This window comes from Muntiacus reevesi, chromosome 1 (genome assembly GCF_963930625.1).
Source record: "Muntiacus reevesi chromosome 1, mMunRee1.1, whole genome shotgun sequence".
Classification (NCBI taxonomy): domain Eukaryota; kingdom Metazoa; phylum Chordata; class Mammalia; order Artiodactyla; family Cervidae; genus Muntiacus; species Muntiacus reevesi.
This window is the reverse complement of record NC_089249.1, coordinates 77,441,961-77,466,096: the sequence shown is the minus strand read 5'-3', so window position 1 is coordinate 77,466,096 and position 24,136 is coordinate 77,441,961. Positions and strand designations below refer to the sequence as shown.

General features: G+C 48.7%; 1 protein-coding gene across 1 annotated transcript in view; it reads left to right on the top strand.

Annotated features, from left to right (window-relative positions):
- Positions 1 to 18,798, top strand: part of SEMA4A (semaphorin 4A) — a 28,391-nt gene extending 9,593 nt beyond the window's left edge. The window contains exons 2-15 of the mRNA XM_065902217.1: positions 531 to 699; positions 2,466 to 2,626; positions 3,893 to 3,955; positions 4,234 to 4,332; positions 4,556 to 4,661; positions 5,495 to 5,611; positions 6,341 to 6,465; positions 6,630 to 6,802; positions 7,867 to 8,017; positions 13,430 to 13,610; positions 15,048 to 15,166; positions 15,276 to 15,433; positions 17,048 to 17,148; positions 17,546 to 18,798. Coding sequence (XP_065758289.1) covers positions 558 to 699; positions 2,466 to 2,626; positions 3,893 to 3,955; positions 4,234 to 4,332; positions 4,556 to 4,661; positions 5,495 to 5,611; positions 6,341 to 6,465; positions 6,630 to 6,802; positions 7,867 to 8,017; positions 13,430 to 13,610; positions 15,048 to 15,166; positions 15,276 to 15,433; positions 17,048 to 17,148; positions 17,546 to 18,138 — 2,289 coding nt within the window. The 5' untranslated portion in view covers positions 531 to 557 and the 3' untranslated portion in view covers positions 18,139 to 18,798. The remainder of the gene's footprint in view (positions 1 to 530; positions 700 to 2,465; positions 2,627 to 3,892; positions 3,956 to 4,233; positions 4,333 to 4,555; positions 4,662 to 5,494; positions 5,612 to 6,340; positions 6,466 to 6,629; positions 6,803 to 7,866; positions 8,018 to 13,429; positions 13,611 to 15,047; positions 15,167 to 15,275; positions 15,434 to 17,047; positions 17,149 to 17,545) is intronic.
- Positions 18,799 to 24,136: the final 5,338 nt, after the last annotated feature.

Sequence of the window (24,136 nt, the reverse complement as noted above, 5' to 3'; positions counted from 1 at the left end):
GAGAACAGAGCAGACCGATTCAGACCTGGTCTTCTTGTTTGGGTCATCAGAGGGTAGGGCTAAGCACAAGACCCAGAGTATGAAGAGATCTGAAAGTGCCAGGAGAATCAAGTCTGAAGAATCTATACTGCGAGTGCAGGAATGTGCTCCCCAGAAAGTCCCGGGGCCAGGACCAGGCAGTGGTTTGGGATCTGGGCTATGGGAGGAGGAAAGCCAAAGAGCAGATGACAAGAAGGACTTCCTTGAGAGTAAGGTGAGGAAAGGCAGAGCTGGGCTATTGGTGCAAAGAGATCATAAGGGATGGGGAACAGCTGGATTTCAACCCCGAGGGGGGGAGAGGGGCAGAACGAGGCCTGTGAGAATGATGGAAGTGAGATTCTCTGAGGGCACGCTGGAGAGGAAACTGGCCCGTCCCCCTCGCATCCCCCCCTGCCATACACACTTCTGCTGCCTGGGGCACTCTGATTGGTTCCCAGGGGGGATGTGGTAAGGTCTGCTCACCCAGAGAGTACCCGTGCCTGTTTCCCCAGAGACCCAGTGACAGCCCCTGGCTGAGCATGGCCCTTCCAGCCCTGGGCCTGGACTCCTGGAGCCTCCTGGGCCTTTTGCTCTTCCAGCTGCTCCTGCTGCTCCTGCCACCGCCGACAACTGCGGGGGGTGAAGGGCAGGGACCCACACCCAGGGTCAAATACTATGCAGGTAAGGGTCTGATGATCAGGAAGTAGGGGGTGGCAGCCCCGGGCTGGAGGCGGGTGGAGGAAGGAAAGAGAGAATGGAAAGAGAGTGGTAGGAAATTGGACTTGGAGAAACCACGATAGATAAGTCATGGAGAGGCAGAGGGCGTCAGAGAGAGAGAGACAGCCAGAAATAGAAATTCAGGCCGAGAAAGGAGTGAATGATGAAACTCACTTGGGGGAGAGACTGAGGAAAGGGAGGTGAGGGGAGCAGGGGCCAGGGGCGTTGTGCCTTCTGGTTCTCCAGCGCTGATGATTTCTCTTTCCCTCCTTCAGTGTCACTGTTATCAAACTGGGCACTTCAAACCATAACTGCTTTCATGCCCTCAAATGCCCCAAGGACATTTGAGGCATAAGGGAAACCGTGGACCTGGTGATCCAGGACATACAAGTGCACAGATTATGCTGGACCACGCTGTGTCCAATACTGTGGACACCAGGAATATAAGAACCCAGAGTAGCCTGGCTGGGATATGGGCCCTGGGACCCTGTAGGCACAGCTTGACTGGTGTCTTACTGAGGCTGTGGGGGCTGCTGGCCCTCCATCTCCAGGGAAAAGACTCAGGATAGGACATGGGCCCTGTCAGAGTTGTAGGGGCAGGGTCTCTTGGGCATGGCTGAGGCTTTAGCATCTTTCTGGGGCAATGTGGTAAAGGAAATGCATGTTGCCCATTGATGGAAGGACCTCCCCTGTGTTAGGCGCTGGGCTTACAGCATAAACCCTGCCCCCACGGTGCTGATGGTCTCTAGGGGTAGGCAGGTGGGCCGTCACATAACCACACTTGAGGGTGATCAGTTCAGTGACAGAGGGGTTTATACAGCTCTGGGGAGGCCAGCCTCTCTGGCACCTTGCCACATGTTTCCCCAGCTCCTCTTTGTGGGTGGTACTAAGATTCTCTGAGCCTCCAGAGCTAACAGTTAGCTGATCAGTCCTCTAATGCAAAAGTGCAAATGTGCTCATGAGAGAGAGAGAGAGTTTGAGAAGTTCATCTCTCTGCGCTGATGTGCCAGGGGTCCGATGTACCAGGGGATCGGGCACACACGCCCACCTCCGCCACATCACAGTGGTGGGGAGACCTCAGGGAATCTCCCACAGCCAGCCGAAATCCCCAGCCCAGGTGACATCCAGGCGCCTGCAGGAAACTCACGAGAAAACATTTTCTTTCTGTTCCACCTATGGCAGTTGTTCTTGTAGTGGAAATTTCCTATAGAGCAGGGAAGGAAAGTGGGGTTGGTGAGTGGGACCTCTACAACCCACAGTCACTCTGACACATAGTCCTATCTACCTCTAGCCTTCTTGTTTGTGGCTGCCAACACTTTCCTGTCACTGCCAACACCTTCCTGTGTGTCTATCTGCTTTCTGCCCTCCCCGCCTGTGAGGATTGACGTGTCCTCCCTGCCGCAGCCCCCAGGCCTGGAAGAACATCCCTTGTGCCTTATTTTATTTCCTGTCCCTTTGTCTGTCTCTTGAGTGTGGGCCACCTTCTGTCTCTGTCCCAGTCCGTTATTACCCTGTCTCTGGTTGTCTTTCCTCTCCACTACGAGCTCAATGCTCCTAGGCTGTCAGCAGGGTGGGGCAAAGCAGGGATCTGCTGCTGAAGAGTGGGTCCGGCTGCGAAGGTGGGGGGAGCACACTCTGCCAACCCTTTCCTTCCCCTTCTTTTCTCTCAGAAATCAGCTGCTTGCCCACCGCCTTCTCATCACTCACCCCTTCTCACCACCTCTCAACAGGGGATGGACGCAGAGCTCTTAGCTTCTTCCACCAAAAGGGCCTCCAGGACTTTGACACTCTGCTCCTGAGTGATGATGGAGGCACTCTCTATGTGGGGACTCGAGAGGCCATTCTGGCCTTGAATATCGAGGATCCTGGGGTGCCAAGGCTGAAGAACATGGTGAGAGCCAGGGAAAGGGTGTGGGCTGGAAGTGAGGAGGGGGCCAACAGCTGCCCTGTGCCTGGGCTGCCTATGAGTTAATAACCACCCAATTTGCTGTTATTTATAATCAGCAATGATCAGCAGTTCTTGGTATAGACATATATATGTATGATTTTTATGACAGACAAGATACACGATAGTGGCCTCACACTTCATTGGTACCATCAATACTGGCTGAATAATATTAATTGCTAAAATGGCTGATATGGAAATCGACAAAGTGAAAGTGAAAGTTGCTCAGTCTTGTCCGACTCTTTGTAACCCCGTGGATAGTCCATGGAATTCTCCAGGCAAGAATACTGGAGTGGGTAGCCATTCCCTTCTCCAGGGGATCTTTCCAACCCAGGGGTTGAACCCAGATCTCTCGCATTGTAGGCAGATTCTTTACCAGTTGAGCCACCAGGGAAGCCCAAGAATATTGGAGTAGGTAGCCTATCCCTTCTCCAGGGTCTCCTTCCCAACCCAGGAATCGAACCAGGATCTCCTGCATTAGCAGGCAGATTTTTTTACCAGCTGAGCTACCAGGGAAGCCCCAATACTAATTGCTAAAAGACTGATATGGAAATTGATATATAAGAGAAACATTGACTCAAATTGTATCAGTAATGTGATATCCACCTACTGGAAGAAATCACTGAAGCTCCTGTGTTAAATTATAGTCACCCTACTCACAGGAATGTGAGGGAGAAGGGGAGAAGGAAGGAAAAAGGGAGGGAGGAAGCAAGCAATTTCTGAGCATCTCAACACAGTTTGTGTTGCTCAGTGTGTGGTCTGTGGCCCACCTGCACATATGGGATGTGGATTAAAAATACAGTTTCTCTGAGGTGTGAGGAACTGAACATTTTTAACAATTTCCCCAGGAAATGTGTTTTGTTTTGTTTCCAGCTGCTGCTTTGTATACCATGCATGGCATTAGGTGCTTTACATACAGAAATCTGTGCCATTGACCAAGATCACTCAACCAGTAAGTGGCTGAGTCTAGGTGCAAGCTCAGGTCTGATTCCATTGACCATGTTCTAACATGGAACTGTGTCCTCATGAATATCAGTATCATTAGAGTAATAGCCAGGGTCACAAAGTGAGGTTCTTACAGCCGACCAGCATGTAACTAACCATTATGCCTGCTGGTGATTTCACACCAGAGCCAAGGAGGGGGTGGTAGGTCAGCGCTAGAGGTCAAGATCTCATTCCCTTCATCTCCCCTTTCGCAATGCCCTACTTCAGATACCCTGGCCAGCCAGTGACAGAAAAAAGAGTGAATGTGCCTTTAAGAGGAAGAGCAATGAGGTAAGTAGGGGTGGAGATATTGGGGCTCTGGGAGAGAACCCTGGCGTCCCCAGGCCATCACTGGATGACCTTAGGTGAGGTAGGCAGCAGAGGACACTTGTTTGAGTGATCGTGTTCATAGGTTCATGATCACGTGGCCTGCTGTTCTATAAAGACCTGTGGGGACTGCCTCAGCATTGCCCAGCCCTTCTCCCTACTGGCGAGTGAGGGAGCAGTCCTCCAGGGACCGGGAGTCTGGGGCAAGTGTCCTGGAGGCCTGAATTGTCTATCTCTCCCAGTCACAGTGTTTCAACTTTATTCGTGTCCTGGTATCCTTCAACGCCACCCACCTCTACGCCTGTGGCACCTTCGCCTTCAGCCCTGCTTGTACCTTCATTGTGAGTTATCTGGCGCTGGCTCTCAGGCCCCACCTCACCTCCACCCCCAGCTCATCCTCTGCAGCTCTGAAAAACTCTGATGTTGCAGCCCAGGGTCCTTGTGAGCTTCCGAGCTCCAGGTCAATTTTCCTCTGCATCCCCTCCCCTTCCTCCCTCATGCCCCTCCTTTCCCAGATGTCAGACTCTGGCGTTCTGGCCCCCCCAGCCACTTCCCCCCCTCTAGGAACTCCAAGATTCCAAACTGTTGCCCATCTCGGAGGACGGGGTTGTGGAGGGGAAAGGCCAAAGCCCCTTCGACCCCACCCATAAGCACACGGCTGTCATGGCAGGTGAGTATCAGGTTCCCTGGTCCATCCCGACAACCACTTTCACCGGTCACTCTGTGACACAGGGAATCTGACAATTTCCCAAAAGGCAAGAGGACAAAGGGAGGGGAAGCCGGGAGCCTCAGAGCATAAAATCAGAGGGAGAATCAGGTACCCCAACCAGTTGAAGCTGCCACAAAGGAGGTGGGGCAAGATGGATGTGGAGCGATGCACAGAGGTAGGAGGGTCCCGGAAGGATCTCAGACAGGGAAGAGGCCTGAGAGTCACCATTTGTTCAACAAGCAGGCTCTGTAGGAACACTCCCTCTGGTGTGCCAGGCATTGTGCTGGGAAACGTAGGGATTGCAAAGAGGAAATCACGGTGCTGTGCCCTCCTGGACACAAACCATCACAGACTCTCCCCATCCCCTGGCTTCCTGAAGGCGGTGGCCTTTGACTGAGTGGGACCTTGAAAGACAGGTAGATGGGCAGGGAAAGTGTTCCAGAAAGAAAAGGGTAGGCCCTCATGTGTAGAAACAAAACACAGCCATCCTGGGGAAACAATGAGTGATTCTAACTGGCAAGTGGTTCAGCTGGGTGTGGGAGGGAGGAGCCAGAGAAAGGCTGGAAATGTGCAAAACACTGGAGGCCACAAAGTTGGCCAGTCCCTGTGGGAGAAGGACCTGAGAACAGTGCTCAGGCTGGGCTGTGAGCTGGGCTTTGGGCCTCCACGGGAAGGTGCAGAACAAATGAAGAAGGCCAGAGACTGACGTGATTGCTGGGCCAGTCAGAGGCAGATCTGAGAAGGGCAGGGGCACCCTCTAACTGACAAGATCCCCCCTCCTCTCCTCACATTAGATGGGATGCTCTATTCTGGCACCATGAACAACTTCCTGGGCAGTGAGCCCATCCTGCTGCGCACTCTGGGACCCCAACCTGTCCTCAAGACGGACAGTTTCCTCTGCTGGCTGCAATGTAAGGACCTCAGCCCCACTCAGCACAGGTCTGGCCCCCACCCCCAAGTGCCCGACACCTGGCACTCTGAACTGCTGTTAATTCACTCAGCTCTCATGGGTTGAGGCATACTACATGCAAGGTCGTAATGTTAGATATTGGTGGTACTGCAGGGAAGAAGACAGGGCTCCTGTCCCGGGAAGGTTGCATCTTTTAAAAAAACTGTTAAATTTTTTAAAATTTTGGTTGTGCTGGGTCTTTGTAGTTGCGCAGGCTTTTCTCTGGTTGTGGCGAGCGAGGGGCTACTCTCTAGCTGCACGCACTGCAGGGGCTTCTCATTGCGGTGGCTTCTCTTGTCCGGAAGAACAGGCTCTAGAGCAGGCAGGCTTCAGTAGTTGCAGCACATGGGCTCGCGGTGGTTGTGGATCTCTCTGACTCTGGGGCACAGGTTCAATAGTTGAAGCCCACAGGCTTAGAGGCTGCACGTGGGATCTTCCCTGACAAGGGATCAAATGCTTGTCTCCTGCATTGGCAGGCAGATTCTCTACCACTGAGCCACCAGGGAAACCCGTGAAGCGTTCATCTTATGTAAATAATTAAAGTACCTCCCCCTACCCCATGGCCACCCCTCGACCAGCTGTGGATCTGGGGCATAGTACCTCCTGATCTTCAGAGTCAAGGGTTTTCACAAACGGGAAACCGGGGCACCTAGGTGCTCCGTCTCTTAGCCTATCTGCCCTTCCCCTGCAGCGGACGCCTCCTTCGTGGCAGCCATCCCTTCCACCCAGGTCGTCTACTTCTTCTTCGAGGAGACAGCCAGCGAGTTTGAGTTCTTCGAGAAGCTGCACATTTCCCGCGTGGCCAGAGTCTGCAAGGTCTACAGCCTGGTGGGAGGCGGGGCTGGCCGTGGAGAAGCCAATGGGGGCAATGGCAGAGGTGGGGCTGGGTGCTTAGGGTCCAATGGGGGTGAGGCGGGGGTAAGAGGGCGTGGTCACGCGTGGGCAGTCGGGGGACCCTCTGACTCAGACTGCGCCCCTAGAATGATGTGGGTGGCGAGAAGTTGCTGCAGAAGAAGTGGACCACCTTCCTAAAGGCCCAGCTGCTGTGCACCCAGCCGGAACAACTTCCCTTCAACGTCATCCGTCATGCTGTCCTGCTGGCAGACAATTCCTCCACCGACCCCCGTGTCTACGCAGTCTTTACCTCTCAGTGGTGAGCAGCTAGGCGAGAACCTGGGGGTTGGAAGTGGGATTTGGGGTCAGCCCCCGTCTCGCCCTGGCCCACCAGGGAGGGTAGGAACTGATGTGAGCGAAGCACAAACTCCACACTTCACATATGAAGACATTTGATCATCACCATCTCCCAGGTATTTGACTCACACCCTTAATGTAGGGCTTAATGTGGATAGAGAAAATAATGCTCAGAAAGGTTCTTATTAGTTTATGTTCTGCCTGGTTCCAAAAAGGATAGGAGGCAGCTTACAAAAGGCAAACATTAAAATGAAATAAACCTATGAGGAAATGGAAATAAAAGGAGAGTAAGAGAACCCAGGGATCAAGTCAGCAGGTTACAGATGTTTATCACTTACACAGTTGGGGATGTCGGGACACATGTAGCTGTGAACTTCCTAGTGGTTGTAGCACAGAGCGAAACACCATCAACAGCATAAGATAAAAATAAAGTCATTGCTTGGAGACTGAGACCTATTTGCTGTGGTCTGGTCCCCATGGTGTTCAGGTATCTGCTGACAATGTGTCAGGTACCAAAGATATCTTTTGTAAGCAGGATCTGGTATCTGTGGCTTACAGAACTGAGAATATGGTTTATGCCACAGTCAGGTTAAAAGGAAACAATAGAGATAGAGCTTTTGTCTCCACAGACCAGGGCGGAAGGAATAAAAATAGTCTTGTAGTTGGGTTTTGTTTGGTTATCTGAGGACCAAGAATACACCGAACCCCCAGGGAGGAGAGCTTCATCTGGAGCCTGTCCGGGAGCTGGCTACATTGCTTCTCCCATGGAGGTTCAGTCTGGGCAGGCCAGGCGGGAGACGCCCCAGGGCCTGAGCCCAAATTAATTCTCATTAAGGATAACCACACCTCAGATCCTAAAATGAGATAAAGTCTGGGACTCTCTTACCGCCTCAGCTGGGGACTGACCCAGCCCTTCATAGTCCTGCCCTTCTGGGGTTTTTCACCAAAAGTGGGCCAAGGTGGGAGGGGGAGCTTCCTGGTATAGCAGAGGAGGTTGCAGACAACGTCCCCTCTGGCTGTCTCCAGGCAGGTTGGTGGGACCAGGACCTCTGCTGTCTGTGCATTCTCGCTCAAGGACATCGAGAAAGTCTTTGAGGGGAAGTATAAGGAATTGGACAAAGAGACTTCACGCTGGACTACTTATGAATATCCTGATATCAGTCCACGGCCAGGCAGTGTGAGTATTATCCATGCCACTGAGCAAAGCCCGCCTCCCCCAGACATATAATATGCGTGCCAAAGCACCTATCACGGCGTGATAGTGCCCCATAAATGCTAGTGCTCCCCACACCCCCACGTCCTGTCTGCTCAGATACTCACCCATTCCAGCTGCCCACATTCCACATCCATGGTGTCCAACCCCGTCCTAAACACAGAATAGCACCCCTACAGCCCAGCTGAGTGTGCGCCATATATTCGGGTGTATCACTGAAAAAAACAAGGGCACACAGGCTGTGCCAAGGACTTTCTTGGGCCTCTTCATCTGCATTTCTTAATTAGCTTTCGCTTTTGGATTGGCATTGTATATGTACAACATTTGAAGACTCATAGATTTACATGGTTGGTTACAAACAACAGCCCAATTTCCTCTCCTCAGCACTTTTCCCTCTCTAGAGACAGTCACCTTCAACTCTTTTAGCTGATTCTTTTGATTTTATCTCCAAATCTCAAAATATGTTTATTGCTATTCCTTGATGCTTCCATTTCAGGCAGCATCTATTGAATTCCCATTGTGGATGGTGAAGATTTAACCTGGTCGCCCCATCCCCACCCCCACTCAGCGATGAGCTGAAGCTGACTTGCAGCAACTAGCAAGAAGCCTTTGTGCATCTCTTTCCAAATCCGAGTTCAGTGACATTACATTGGTAGCTTGAAATTAGCCATGGTGGGAATAATACATTATGGAAATCAGCAAACACTTTAAATCATCACCCCAGAGCAGCCTTACCAGCACACCGCTGTACCCACCTCTTATCTCCCAGCATTGGATTATACCCAGTTTGGTCAGGCCAGTATTTATATTATGATTCATTACTCACAACTGAGCCATGTAGAAGGCCATGATTATTTTTCCTTTTTGCATAATTTAAAAAGTTTTCCCTGGGGTTAGTAATTATCTTAATTTTTTTTTTTTTTTGGCTTTGTTTTCTAAGCTCTTATCTTTAATTCAACCCCAAACTCTACCTCAATTATCTGAATCTCTTTTGAAAACAGACCCATTTGGTAGTCTAAGAATTTCGTTTTCCTGGAAATCCTTTCTATCTGCTGCAGTCTTGACTGCATCTTTGTCTCATGTACATCCGGAGTACAGCTGACGTCCTGGAAGCTCCCTTCCTCATCATTCTGGGCATCCCCTTTACCTCTTTCTTGTGATAATCTGGTGTTTCTTGCATCCCACAACTTCCCATTTTTTCTTTCTTTCACTGTCTTATTTTAGTGGAGGATGGGTGAGTGGGTGCTAAGCTGCTTCAGTTGTGTCTGACTCTGTGTGACCTTATGGACTATAGCCTGCCAGGCTCCTCTGTCCATGGGATTCTCCAGGCAAGAATACTGAGTGGGTTGCCATGTCTTCCTCCAGGGAATCTTCCCAACCCAGGGATCAAATCCGTGTCTGTTATGTCTCCTACATTGGCAGGTGGGTTCTTTACCACTAGAGCCACCAGGATGGCCTCTGTAAATTCCTGGAAAGGAATACACAGCAGGTAAATTTTTTTGAGACCCTGAGCTCGCTTTGGCAGCACATATACTAAATTTTTTTGAGACCCTGAATGTCTGAAAATGTCTTCATTCTACATTCACCTTTGATAGTTTGCCTAGTTGTATCTATTTTAATTCTAGGAAAAAAGAATCTTCCTTTCAGACTTGGAAGATATCCTCTACTATATTCTAGCTTACATTGCTACTGTTTGAGAAGTCTGAAGCTATTCTGATTCCCAAAGCTTTGAATATCATCTGTTTTTCTCTCTGGAATCTTGTAGTACCTTTATTGTGTTGCTGGTTATTTTGAAATTTCATGATATTGTGCCTTAATGGGATTTTGTTCATTTATTGTCTGGTCATTTACTTTGCCCCTTATACCTGGAAATTTAGTTCTTTCAGTTCTAAGAAGTTTTCTTGAACTGTTACCTTTTCATTTAACACATATTTTTTAAGGTCACCTGTCACTGTTGTAGGCAATGAAGATATAGTAGTGAAGAAAAGAAAAATCTCTTTCTTCATGGAGAGGATATTCTACTGTTAGAATGTTTTCTCACTTCTTTCTGAACCCCCTGGATTGGTTGGTCCTGTAACGTTTTAAATCCTTTTTAGGAATTTCCCCAAGTCTTTGGTTTTTGTTCTACTTTCTAAGAGAGTATCTCAATTTTATCTTCTGATCCTTCTGTCAGATTTTTAATTTCTGCTAATGTATTTAATTTCCTAGATTTTTTGAGCTTTGTATATGTCTTGTAAATATGTTCTATTATAGAGAATTTTAAACATATAAAAAGTGAACAGAATAGTATAATGGACCTCTATACACCCATCAGCCAGCGCAACTCCTCGCCAAGCAGACTGCTTCATCTCTACCCCACTCACTTCCCCTCTTACTTTTTGAAGCAAATTCTGGGCATCATTTCATCTGTGTTAGTTTCCTGTGACTGCCATAACAAATCACCACAAACTTGGTGTAAAACCACAGAAATTTGTTCTTCCACAATTCTGGAGGCCAGGGGTTTGAAATCAAAGTTGCAGTCGAGGTTGGGTCCTCCTGGAGGCCCTGGGAGAGAACCCACTCTAAGCCTCACCCCTGCCTTGGCTGCAGGCAGTCTTTGGTGGCCTCTGGCTTGTAGGAGCCTCACTCCAGTCTCTGCCCCTGTTGTCACGTTGCCTTCTCTCTGTGTGTCTCCTCCTCTTCTCTTCTGAGTACACGTGTCATTGGATTTAGAGCCCAGTGTGATCCCAGTGATGACTCCAGAATGAGTCGTCTTGAGATTTTTAGTTCTATCTACAAATACCCTTTCTCCAAATAAAGTCACACCCACAGGTTTTCAATGGGCATACTTTCAGGGTTACCCATTACCTCATCCATAATGATTTTCGTATGTATCACCAAAGATAAGGGCTTTGAAAAAAATAACACCAAAAAAATAATACATGCGTGCATGTTTAGTTACTCAGATGTGTCTGACTTTTTGTGACCCCATGGACTGTCGCCCGCTAGGCTCCTCTGTCCATGGGATTTTCCAGGCAAGAATGCTGGAGTGGGTTTCCACTCTCTTCTCCAAGGATCGAACCCAGGTTTCCTGCCTTGCAGGTGGATTCTTTAGCATCTGAGCAACCAGGGAAGCCCCCCACCCCGCCCAAATTAATAATAGTTTCTTAATCTAATATGCAAAAGTATTCAAATTTCTAATAGTTTCATAGATATCATAAGGTTTTTTTTTTAATATAATTTGTTTTTGAAATCAAAATCCAAAGAAGATCTGTAAATTTGGAATGATTGTTCTTTTCAGTCTCTTTTAGTCTTTATGTTCCCTTTCCAAATTCTTTCTCTCTCTTACAATTTATTTGTTATATAGAATTTCCCACAGTCTGGATCTTGATGATTTTGCATCGCTGTGGTGGAGTTTAAGTAGTTTCTATAAATTGGTTGGTGTTTGGATCTAGAAACTTCATCATAAAAAGTTGCTCTTAAAGTTTGACTTTGGGGCGCAAAATAAAAACTTGTATTAGTTTGGTCTTCTTTCAGGACATTTATAATCTCTGGCTGCATTCTTTGGGATAAGAACTTCTCTTTTGAAGCATTATGTGTATTCTTGTTTCATGGGTATGCTATCTTCATACTTCTCTCTCTTAAGGTAGTAATGGTACTTGCTGTAAAGTTTTCTTTTCTCTGAATCATTTGTTTCCTCTAAAGGTTTATTCATTTTTTTCCATGTCTCTGTTTTTTGTGTCTTTCATGTCTATGACTTCACTCACATATTTGGTCATCCTTTGCTATCTACTCAGAGTTAAGAGGGAGGGGGCCTTGAAGGTGTGGAAACTCTGCACCCTGGGTATGACTTGGCAACTTGAACTCCATGATAACTCCACTGAGAATGGTCTGGCTAGGCTGCTTTACTGGAGACCTTCAATATCAGTATCTTTAAGTCATTCCTTTTGGGCCTTTAGTCAGTTTTCCTGGAGCAGATTCTTCTAGTCTTCTCTTGGAGTGAGGCGGTCTGGCTCCTGGGATCTGGGAGTCATGGGGAAGAAAGGCTGGGGGTGGGGGAAAAGTCTCAGCAGGTACTGTGTCTACCTGCGTTTAATCCCCTGCCTTCATCATGGAATGTCACCCTTCTGCTGTCCTCCAACCAGAGTCCCTCTGCCTTATCCTCTCTAGAGAATAAACCTCCAGTCCTGGGCCAGGGAATGGAAGGGACAGTCAGTCAACTGCATGGAGCTGGGAAGAAATCTGCCTGCTTCTTAAATAGATTTTCAAATATAGCCTTTCTTTTGCCCCGTTTCCAGAGGGGACTGAGGCCACTAATTTATGAACTTCAGAAATTCTGCCTTATAAATCAGAATTTAAGCCTGAGCTGGCTTAGAAAGATTCTTTTTTCCTGCTAAGTCTTTTCCCTTTTGTTCATTTGCTTTCCAGCTTCCCAAATGTGGCTGCTTTTGCCTCCTCTCATGTTCTCATATGTCTTTTTAAAAAAAATCCCTTTGGGAGGAAGTGAGAGTAGGTACATGTGCTCATTCTGGCATCTAAATGAGATACAGATGCTATTACGTCACTTTGCAGATAGGAAGTTGCAGCTCGTAGAGGTAGGGTAATTGTCTGAGGACACAGCATGTAGGTGACACAGTTGTGGCTGGTGTTAAGACAGTGCTGTTGAAAATGGAGGACAAGAATCGTGACCAAAGATCAGGACACAGGTGTCCCAGAGCCACAATATGCTGTTGTTGGCAGGGCCTTTCAAGAACAGCCGGTCCAACCCCCTCATTTTATGGGCAAGAAAAAGAAGGCCCAGAATGGAGAAGGGACTCTCCCCGAGTCGTGCATCCAACTCATGCCAACCCATGGTGCAAAATATTCCCTGCTACACCACCCCTTTTTGTGACAGACTGCATTCCGTTATTGACTCTGTGAACATTTATTGGGCCCCAACTGAGTACTAGGTCCTATGCTAAGCCTGGGCCTACAGACATGAGTTCAGGGTGGTTCTTGCCTGCAGGGGATCCTCACCTACTTTCTGCTGGTGGCTAGGCATCCTTGGTGACGGGGATGATGGATAGAAATAATGACAGCTAATGCTTATTAGGGACTTACTTCATGCCAAGTACTGTTCTAATTACTTTTCATGTAATTCGTTTGCATCCTCGTAGCAAGACTGTGATGTGTTGGTAATAGGCCCATTTCACTGTTACGGAACCTCAGACATGCTGAATTCAGACGCTGGGTTTTAAAGCCAGGCAGTTCCAGAGTCCAGCTTTAATCACAATCCTGAAATGAGGACTGCCAAGAGGGAGGGAGGCAAAGGAGATTAGCCAAGGGGGAGGGAGGGAGAGCAGAGGTGAGTTGAAGGGAAGGAGAAAGCTGACCTGATCTGCCTCCTTCCCCCTTCAGTGCTCCAAGGGCCCCTCCTCTGATAAAGCCTTGACCTTCATGAAGGACCATTTCCTGATGGATGAGCCAGTGGTGGGGACACCCCTGCTGGTGAAGTCTGGTGTAGAGTACACTTGGCTTGCGGTGGAGACAGCCCAGGGCATCGACGGGCAGAGCCATCTGGTCATGTACCTGGGCACCAGTGAGTAGAGGGCTCCAGGCCACCCCTCAAGGGACTGGAGCCAGGGTTGCAACTCAGGTTGAGGAGGGAGACCTTTGAGTTCATTCCCTCATGCATTCATTCAGCAAATGTTTTCTTCTTTTTTTAATTGGATGATAATTGCTTTATAATATTGTGTTAGTTTCTTCTGTACAACAGTGTGAATCAGCTATACATATACATATAACCCCTCCCTCTTGGACTCCCCACCATCCCACCCCTCTAGGTTATCACGAAGCAGCAAATGTTTATCTGAGCACCTACGCTGTGCCTGGCACCCAGCTAGGATCTGAAAATATAGTAGGGGGACCAAAGAGCCCCGTCCCTAACTTTTCTGAACTTTCAGTCTGGTGGGGTAGAGAAGCACGAAGGGTTTTGGTGACCTTAGCAAGATCTGTTTATCGTATTTAATTACCTTATGGGGGAAACCATGCTAGAAAGGTGAAGAGTAAGGAAGGATAGAGGAGGAGTGTATAGACTTGGGGAGGGAGAAGATGGGCAGGAAGTAGAAGGAGCTCTTAGGTGAAGGCTTTTGTGTTTTCTATGAAATAGGAGAACACAAGGTCATGAGCGGTGGGGAACGAGGGATGGAAAAGGCAGATTTCAGAAGATGGAAAGAAGGAGAGACAGTCTGTGGGGGGATGGGGAAGACTGCAAAACATGTGTTTTGAGGGTCTGGCTAAGGTGGATGACCTTGAGCTTTAGTAGAAGAAACCCATCAGGTTCATTCTTTCTTTTAGGACATCAGCTGTGCCTATATTGAGTACACAGTCGTGAACAACACAGACAAAAAGCTAGCTCCTTTCGGAGTGAATGGAGACAGACAATAAACATACTGAAGGAGACGATTACTTGGTACATTATGAGATCAGAAAACAGATAGAACAGTGTGGTGGGGTGGTCAGGAATGCTTGTTGGGGAGGCAGTAATTTTTGAAAGGGTGGTCGGGGTAGACCTCACTGAACTTTGACTTGACCGAAGTGAGGGAGACTGGTGATGTGATTTTCTACAGAACTGATTAAAAGTTCACATATCCATGAAGAAAGGGGATAGTTCGGTTCCTCTAGGGCTGGAGTTTTATCAGGCAGTTTCCAAGGAAGGACTCAGAGGCAAGGGATTTTCAGCCGTTTACGAGAGCTCCGTCTCCGTGGCAACGGAAGGAAATGGTCTGACAGATCTGTGTCCAGTGCATACTTCAGAAGGAACTTTCTTTCTTTCTTTTTTTGGCTTCAAGGCGTGTAGGATCTTAGGTCCCCAACCAGGGATCAGTTCAGCACCCCTTGCATGGAAGCCCAAAGACCTAAGCACTGGGCCACCAGAGAAGTCCCAGAAGGAACTTTCTGACAGCTGGGGAGGCCATCTGGAGTCAAAGAGGGAGCATGAGAGGTTAGGTGATTTCAGTTCTCTCTGTCTCCACAGGCACAGGCTCCCTCCACAAGGCGGTGGTGAGTGGGAACCGCAGTGCTTATCTGGTGGAGGAGATTCAGCTGTTCCCTGCCCATGAACCTGTTCGCAACCTACAGCTGGCCCCTATCCAGGTGGGAAACGGCCTGACCCTTGGGTGGGGTCTCCAGTGGGACAGGCCTTGGGTGCCAGGTCCTTACCAGGTGTGGCAGGGTGACTCGACAGGCTTCATCTCTTTTCCAGGGAGCAGTGTTTGCAGGCTTCTCAGGAGGCATCTGGAAGGTTCCTCGAGCCAACTGTAGTGTCTACGAGAGCTGTATGGACTGTGTCCTTGCTCGGGACCCTCACTGTGCCTGGGACCCTGAGTCTCAAACCTGCCGCCTCCTGCCCACCCCCATCCTGTGAGTGCCGGTTCCCCAGTGTGTGCTTCTGATCTCTCTCTTTCCAGGTGCTATGAGGTTGGTGCAAAACTAATTGCGGTTTGGAGCTGTGAATTTTATATCACTTTAACTAGGCTCAGACACATCTTTATCAATCAAAATAGGAACTGTTACAGTCAATACATTTTTGCCAATAAGAAATAAGTTGGTTTATTCCCGTAGCATAAAAATCTCTGCTTCAGGATTCGACGAACTCTTGGAAACCATTTTCTTCTGGATGTGGAAGCATTTTCCCTTCGAATAGTTGCTTGAAGGAGTGGTAGTCAGTTGGCAAGAGGTCAGGTGGATATGGTGGATTTGGCAAAACTTTGTGGCCCAATTCGTTCGGCTTTTGAAGTGTTGGTTGTGTGGCATGTGTTTGAGTGTTGTTGTGGAGGACGGGGCCCTTTCTTTTGACCAATGCTGGTTGCAGGTGTTGCGGTTTTCAGTGCATCCCATCGATTTGCTGAGCATGCTTCTCAGATGTCATGGTTTCGCCAGGATTCAGAAAGTTGTAGTGGATCAGACTTTTAGTGGTTGGACCAAAAAGAAGCTCAAAAGCACTTCCCAAAGCCGAATTTGCACCAAAAAAGGTCCTGACCAAACAGTGACCATGACCTCTTCTTGGTGCAAGTTTGGCTTCGGGAAGTGCTTTGGAGCTTCATCTTGGTCCGACCACCGAGCTGGTAGTCACTGATTATAGTATACCATCCACTTTTCTTTTCTCATCACACATCTCAATCTGATCGAGAAACGGTTCCTTGTTGTTGCGTAAAATAAGAGAAGACAACTCTTCAAAATGACGATTTTTTTGATTTGCTGTCAGTGCGTGAGGCATTCACTTACTGAGCTTTTTCATCTTTCCAATTTGCTTCAAATGCTGAACAACCATAGAATGGTCGACTTGGAGCTCTTTGGCAACTTTTTCTGTAGTTGTAAGAGGATCATCTTCAACGATCTCTCCATTGGTCGTTGTCAACTTTCATGGCCGGCCACTGCACTCTCATCTTCAAGGCTCGTGTCTCCTTTACAGAACTTCTTGAACCACCACCGCACTGTACGTTCGTTAGCAATTCCTGAGCCAAATGCGTTGTTGATGTTGCGAGGTGTCTCTGCCATTTTATGACCCATTTTGAGCTCGAGTAAGAAAATTACTCAAATTTGCTTTTTGTCTAATATTATTTCCATAGTCCAAAATAAATATACAATAAACATCAAGTAATAAGTCATTAGCAAAAAACATAAAGCAAAATATATACATTAAAATGATGTATAACATAACCACCTTTATTAAGAATGTAGTCCAATACCAAATGGCAAATTTCAGCAATGCAAAAACCGTAATTATGTTTTCATCAACCTAATACTAATACATCTCCTCCGAGACTGCCCCCAGCCTCTGGGGCCTTCTCCAGGGATGGAGTTGCACCAGGCATTGTTGAGCTGTTTCAGCCCACCCTGGGCGTCTCTTCCCCTGATCTCTATTCTACCTTGTCTTCCCGACCCATCTTTCTCCCCATTGCACTTCCCTCTTTTGCTCCCTCCTCTTCCCACTCTTGCCTGTTTCAAGGGATAATTTTTGCTTTCCCTCCTCAGGAAGCACTGGAAGCAGGACATGAAGCAAGGGAACCCAGAGTGGGCCTGTTCCAGTGGCCCCATGGGCAGGAGTCTGGGGCGCTGGAGCCGCCCCCAAATCAGTGAGTGTGGGACTGGAGAAGGTGCAAAGGCTAGGGAGGACTTCCAGCGGTGGGGACACTCCTGCATCAATTTCTCCCCTCAGCATCTGCCTGGCTTGAGAACTGAACCCCCAGAGTTGGGATGGATTTGAATGTCAGCTGTAGGGCGGAGGGATAGGAATCCTAAGCTGGGACTCAGGACTGGGGTTGAAATTGGTTCTGGTGTCAGAGCTGGAGTCAGATGGACTGGAGTCAGATGGACTGATGGAGTCAGTTAGTTTGGGGCCCAGACTGGAGACAGGAAAGGGATCAGAGTTGAGGTTAGGGCTTGAAATAGAAGTTGGAGATGGGAATGGGGCCCCAAATGTCGGGGCCTGCATTCTCCCCTTAACCCTTGGCCCCTTTCCTTCCCCTACAGTTAAAGAAGTCCTGGCTGTCCCCAACTCCTTCCTGGAGCTCCCCTGCCCCCAGAGCTCGGCTCTGGCCTCTTACCACTGGAGTCACGGGCTAGAGGCCATCCCAGAGGCCTCTTCCACAGTCTACAATGGGTCCCTCTTGCTGCTTCTGCGAGATGGGGCGGGGGGTCTCTATCAGTGCTGGGCCACCGAGAATGACTTCTCCTACCCTGTGGTCTCCTACTGGGTGCACAGTCAGGAACAGCCCCTGGCCCTGGATCCCAAACTGGCGGGCATTCCCCGGGAGCGCATGGAGGCCCCGCTGACCAGGGTTGGCGGTGGGGCCGCCCTGGCTGCCCCGAAGTCCTACTGGCCCCACTTCCTCACTGTCACGGTGCTCCTCGCCCTGGTGCTTTCAGGAGCCCTCATCACCTTCCTTGTATCCCCACTGGGGGCTCTCCGAGCCCGGGGCAAAGTCCAAGGCTGTGGGACCCTGCCCCCCCGGGAGAAAGCCCCACTGAGCAGCGAGCGTTGCCTCCAAACCCCCAAGGAAAGCAGGACCTCTGCCAGTGATATGGACGCCGGCAACAACCTCCAGGGCGCAGAGGTGGCTTAAACTCCTGGTACAGGCTGGGGCTGTTGGATAGGGCAGGGCGCCCGGCCATTGGCTGGGGGAGCCGGGAGCTGCTCCTCCCTGACTAGGGTGGGAGTAGCACCAAAGATCACTTTCCCCCCACCAGAGGACCTTCTCTGCCATTCTGTGCCACTGAGAGCACTCAGCGAGGCTGGGCACAGCCTGGCTCCCCTGTGGAACTTGCTTCTGCCAAGCATGTGGCCTCTCTAAGGAGGGGCTGCCCCAGACATGGTCTAGGCCGTGAAAGGAGGACCCAGAGAGGATCCTTCAGTTTTGGGCATCCTGGGACCGTCCAGAAACATACCGCTGCAGGAGACCCTAAAACAACAAGCACTTGAGCACACCACACCCGGAGACTCCACTCTGAAAGCAGCTGCCACCTTGGACACCAACACTCCCCTCTCCCAGGGCTCTCCAGGACTCTGCAGGGAGCCGCTCCCTCCAGCTCCCCTTATCAGCTCCACTGGGAGGTCTTTCCTGAAGTCTCACCTCCTTCCATCTTGCTTCAGTTGGGGCACATTTAATCCCTTCTGGCCTGGCTCGAGCGGGAGGGGTAATCTGAGCCTTGTTCACTCCTTTTCCCTGGCTGACCCCTGGACCTCTCTTCTCTCCCCCTCCTCTGTTTTGGAATTCAAAACCTGCTTGTCACAGACAGTTTATTTTTTATTAAAAAGACAAAGCTTGTGACTGGTGCTGTTTTTTGTCAGAACAGAGCACTCCAGCCCGGGACCGTGGGAGGTAAGGGGAGCAGGAAGTCTGAGGACATTAGTAGGTTTGTGGGGTGATGGTTTTCTCCAGCTCCAAATCACCTTTCTCCCTGCCAGCTCCCTCCTGTCCCCCAAGCAGCCCCACAGCCCTCCCTTCTGCTCCAGACACTGCTGGAGAGCACCTCCAACTCTGGCTTTGGGGCCAACTCACGTCTGTGTCTGCTGGCCAGGCAACACCTCATCCATCACGGATTCCGTGCCGCAGCCCCACAGCTGCTGTCCTCGGCTGTCCCACACTGCTCGAGACTCCTACTCAGGCCCCCTTCCCCACGGCAGCAGTTGGTTTCAACCCTTGGAAGACTGAATTTATAGAAAGACCGTGCAGCCACCCCCACCCTGGCCACATCCTTCCTAATATCTGACAAACGCTCTGTGCACACCCCCTTATCACCCTCCCACTCTCCATCCTGTCACGACGTTTGTCCCTTTTCCATCCAAGGCTAACGGGTGCATTGCCCCTTTCGCTGGCCAGGCCAAGACGCCCTCCACTGCCCTCCCCACTTTGCTGTTCCCTCAGTGTTAATCTCCCTTCTTCCACCCACAAGTGTGCTAGGTGTTCTCTGTACCAGAGGAAAAAAAAGCCATGATCCTTCCCACAACTCCACACTTTCAGTCTACCCCCTCCGCCCTCACTAACTCTGTCCTGTTAACTACTGAACACCAGGTAGCCTCCATTCTGGCTGTCCCCCCAGCACCCCCAGCATCACCCTCACCCTCTTTAATCCCCTGCAGTCTCGCTCCCCGCCCCCACCCCCAACTCTGATTAGATGACTCTTCACGATTTTTCATAAGCCTCTCACTGGCCTTGATCTCTATGTAGTCTTCACACTTTGGCCATGATATTCTTCTCACAGCTCGCTCACTCTTTTAAAATGTGTATTGGTGTATAGTTGATTTACAATGCTGTTAGTTTATGCTGTAAGCAAAGTGAGTCAGTTATACATAAATATATATCCACACTTTTTTAGATTCCTCATAACTGTCTTCTACAATGGCTTTTTCTTTAGAAGATGTTTTAAAAATTTTCAGTTGTGGTAAAAAGAACATGGTAATATAAAATTTACCCCCTTAACCATACAGTTTTGGTTTCCCTGGTGGCTCCGTGGTAAAGAATTTGCTTACAATGCAGGGATGCGGGTTCCATCCCCTGGAGAAGGAAATGGCAACCCACTCCAGTATTCTTGCCTGGAGAATCCCATGGACAGAGGAGCCTGGCGGGCTACAGTCCATGGGGTTGCAGAATCAGACATGACTTAGTGACTAAACAGCAACAAACCATACAGTTTAAGCATACAGTTCAGTGTGTGAACTATGTTCCCATTGTTGTATAACAGATCTCTAGAACTTTTTCATCTCGTGAAACTAAAACCTGATACTCATTGAACATTTCCTCCTCCTCTCAACCCCTCGCAACCACCATTATGTTTTCTGTCTATGAGTCTGACTACTTTAGGTGTCTCATCTTTGATCTTGTGTGACTGGCTTATTTCACTCACCATACTGGCCTCCAGGTTCATGCATTTTGTTGCATATGACAGGATTTTCTTCCTTTTTTGAGGCTGATTAATATTCCATTGTATGTATAGACCGCAATTTATTTGCTTATCTGTTGATGGACATTTGGGTAGTTTTCACTTCTTCACTATTGAGAATAATGCCACAATCAGCATCAGTTCAGTTCAGTACAGTTCAGTCCCTCAGTCGTGTCCGACTCTTTGTGACCCAATGAACCGCAGCATGCCAGGCCTCCCTCTCCATCACCAACTCCCGGAGTCCACCCAAACCCATGTCCATCAAGTCGTTGATGCCATCCAACCATCTCATCCTCTGTCATCCTCTTCTCCTCCTGTCCCCAATCTTTCCCAGCATCAGGTTCTTTTCAAATGAGTCAGCTCTTCGCATCAGGTGGCCAAAGTACTGGAGTTTCAGCTTCAACATCAGTCCCTCCAATGAACACCCAGGACTGATCTCCTTTAGGGTGGACTGGTTTGATCTCCTTGCAGTCCAAGGGACTCTCAAGAGTCTTCTCCAACACCACAGTTCAAAAGCATCAATTCTTCAGCACTCAGCCTTCTTTATAGTCTAACTTTCACATCCATATATGACCACTGGAAACACCATAGCCTTGACTAGACGGACCTTTGTTGGCAAAGTAATGTCTCTGCTTTTTAATATGCTATCTAGGTTGGTCATAACTTTCCTTCCAAGGAGCAAGCATCTTTTAATTCCATGGCTGCAATCACCATCTGCAGTGATTTTGGAGCCCAGAAAAGTAAAGTCAGCCACTGTTTCCACTGTTTCCCCATCTATTTTCCATGAGGTGATGGGACCAGATGCCATGATCTTAGTTTTCTGAGTGTTGAGCTTGAAGCCAAATTTTTCACTCTCCTCTTTCACTTTCCTCAAGAGGCTCTTTAGTTCTTCACTTTCTGCCATAAAGGTGGTGTCATCTGCATATCTGAGGTTATTGATATTTCTCCCGGCAATCTTGATTCCAGCTTGTGCTTCCTCCAGCCCAGTGTTTCTCCTGATGTACTCTGCATATAAGTTAAATAAGCAGGGTGACAATATACAGACTTGATGTATTCCTTTCCCAATTTGGAACCAGTCTGTTGTTCCATGTACAGTTCTAACTGTTGCTTCCTGACCTGCATACAGGTTTCTCAAGAGGCAGGTCAGGTGGTCTGGTATGCCCATCTCTTTTAGCATTTTCCACAGTTTATTGTGATCCACACAGTCAAAGGCTTTGGCATAGTCAAAAATAGATGTTTTTCTAACTCTCTTGCTTTTTCAATGATCCAGCAGATGTTGGCAATTTGATCTCAGGTTCCTCTGCCTTTTCTAAAACCAACTTGAACATCTGGAAGTTCACGGTTCATGTATTGCTGAAGCCTGGCTTGGATCATGGGTGTGCAGGTATCACAAGATCCTGTCTGCTACAGATCCTTTATTGGAGGTGTTTGGTTTCCCATTTTGTTTCTTCTCCCTTGTTGGCTCCTTTCCTTCCTCTCATTACCCAGGGCACTTTTGTCCTGAGGCCCAGCTTTCACTGTTCTGAGCATCCTTTCCAGACTGTCTCCTTATGGCTCCTGCATAACCTCTAGGTCAAGGGCTGTGGGCCAGTGGAAAGGGCATAGGGCCAGGACTGAGCTCCTGCCTGTGATCTGCTGACAATAGACTTGGACAGTCCTTCCTGTCTGCACCTCAATTTCTTCACTTATCAGAGGGAAGGGATACACAGGAAACTCCCTGCTTTAAGTGTTATGGATCCCTCTCTGTCAAATATATAGCTCCAGAGCCTAGCCTTCTCCTGTGCTTTGACCAGGAGAAGGATAAGACTGCTGGACATCTTTATCCAGGTGACCCAGGGGCTCCCAGAACCCCATGTTTTCTCTTTCCCTCCTCTACCTCCTGCAGCATCACTCTGGATATTCTTTCCGTATCTCCCTCTCAGGCACAATTTAGAGGCTATCTCCTCTTCTCTTCCCAGTCTGCTCCAGTTCTGGCTGATTAGTTTTTCCCTAAGATTTCCCCAGCGTTCACGGTCTGTATTGTTCAGAGGTACTTAGACCCAACCATAAGAATGTAAAATACTGTTTTTCACAAAGATGACGCTGAAGGTGAAGGAGGCCCCTGCCCCTCTGAAAGTCGAAGCCAGGGCAAAGTCTTAGAAGGCCAAGAATGCAGTATTGAAAGGCATTCGGAGCTACCAAAAAAAGACAGTCCGACCTTACCTACTATTCCACCACCCAGAATACTGCGGCTCAGGAGGCGGCCCAAATATCCTTGGAGAAACAAGCTTGACCACTATGTTATCAACAAGTTCCCCGTCACCACTGCATTAGCCAGTAAGAAGACAGAAAACAACACCACTCTGGGGCTCACTGTGGATGTCAAGACCAACAAGCACCAGAGTAAACAGACTGTGAAAAAGCTCTATGGCCAAGGTCAACACTGATCAGCCCTGTTGAAGAAAAGAAGGCATGTGTTCAACTGGCTCCTGACTACGATGCTGTCTTTGGATGTTGCCAATAGAACTGGGATCATCTAAACTGAATCCAGCTGGCTACTTATAAATATAAAAGTTTCCATAAAGAATGTACAACACAGAATAGGATGGCACATGTAGTTACTCCTGCTGGACTCTCAACACCTTGGGGACAGGTATATCTGCATCCCATCTCCACAGCCTACAGTGTGAGGCACGATGCTCTCGTGGGGGGAGGCACTTGGAAAATGCTTACAATTTATGACAGCAAAACCTTGGTCAGTCTCATCCTACCTGATCTCTCTGTAGTCTTTGACATCAGTGACAGTTCCTTCTTGTAATACCTACTCTTTGGTCCCTGGCTGCAATGCTTTTGCTTGCCTTCCTACCTCTCTGGCCATGCTTTTCAGCGTCCTCCAAGCTTTTCTCTTTTTTTGTTTCCCTTGAAAAGTCCCTGTGGATATCTTCCATGCCTATTGCTTCTACTCTCACTTCTCAACCAACGATGCACATTCATTCATTCAGCAAACGAGCACTCAGTACTTTCTGTAGTTCAGAATCAGGCCTAGGGACTTCCCTGATGGTCCAGTGGTTAGAACTCTGGGCTTCCATTATAGGGGGTGTGGATTTGATTCTTGGTCAGGGGAACTAAGATCCCACATGCCAGGTATTAAAACCAAAATTTGTTTCTTTTCACTTAAAAAAAAAAAAAAAATCTGACCTCAACATCTGGGGAGAAACACGAGTCAGACCTGCTTCTTACCCTCGAAGGGCTTACAGTCCAGCAAAAGGGATAGATGGAAACAATCAGAGCTCAGAGTGGGGTGGGGGAGAACTGGGGATGCGGCACAGAGTATTGAGAGCTCAGGCTTTCTGTACCCTTCACCCCAACCACCACCTGGATACACCACAGACATCTCTAATGCAATATGTCCACAACTGAATTTATCAACCCTTTCAAACCTGCTTCCCCTCCTTTGTTCCCCATGCTGGTTTACCACACTGCAGTGCAGAAGCCTGGGACTTCTTTTCTCTCATGTCCTCCACATTTAGTATACCACCAATCTCATCCCCTCTTCCTCCTCCCTCTCCTTGGAATTCCTCAGTACCTCTCCATTCCCACTGGCCCAGACCCCTTACTATGACAGCCAGAGCTGATCCCTGACCAGTCTCTGCCACCTTCTCCTACTCCCATCCTGCATTCCACTCTCCAGTCAAAGGGCAC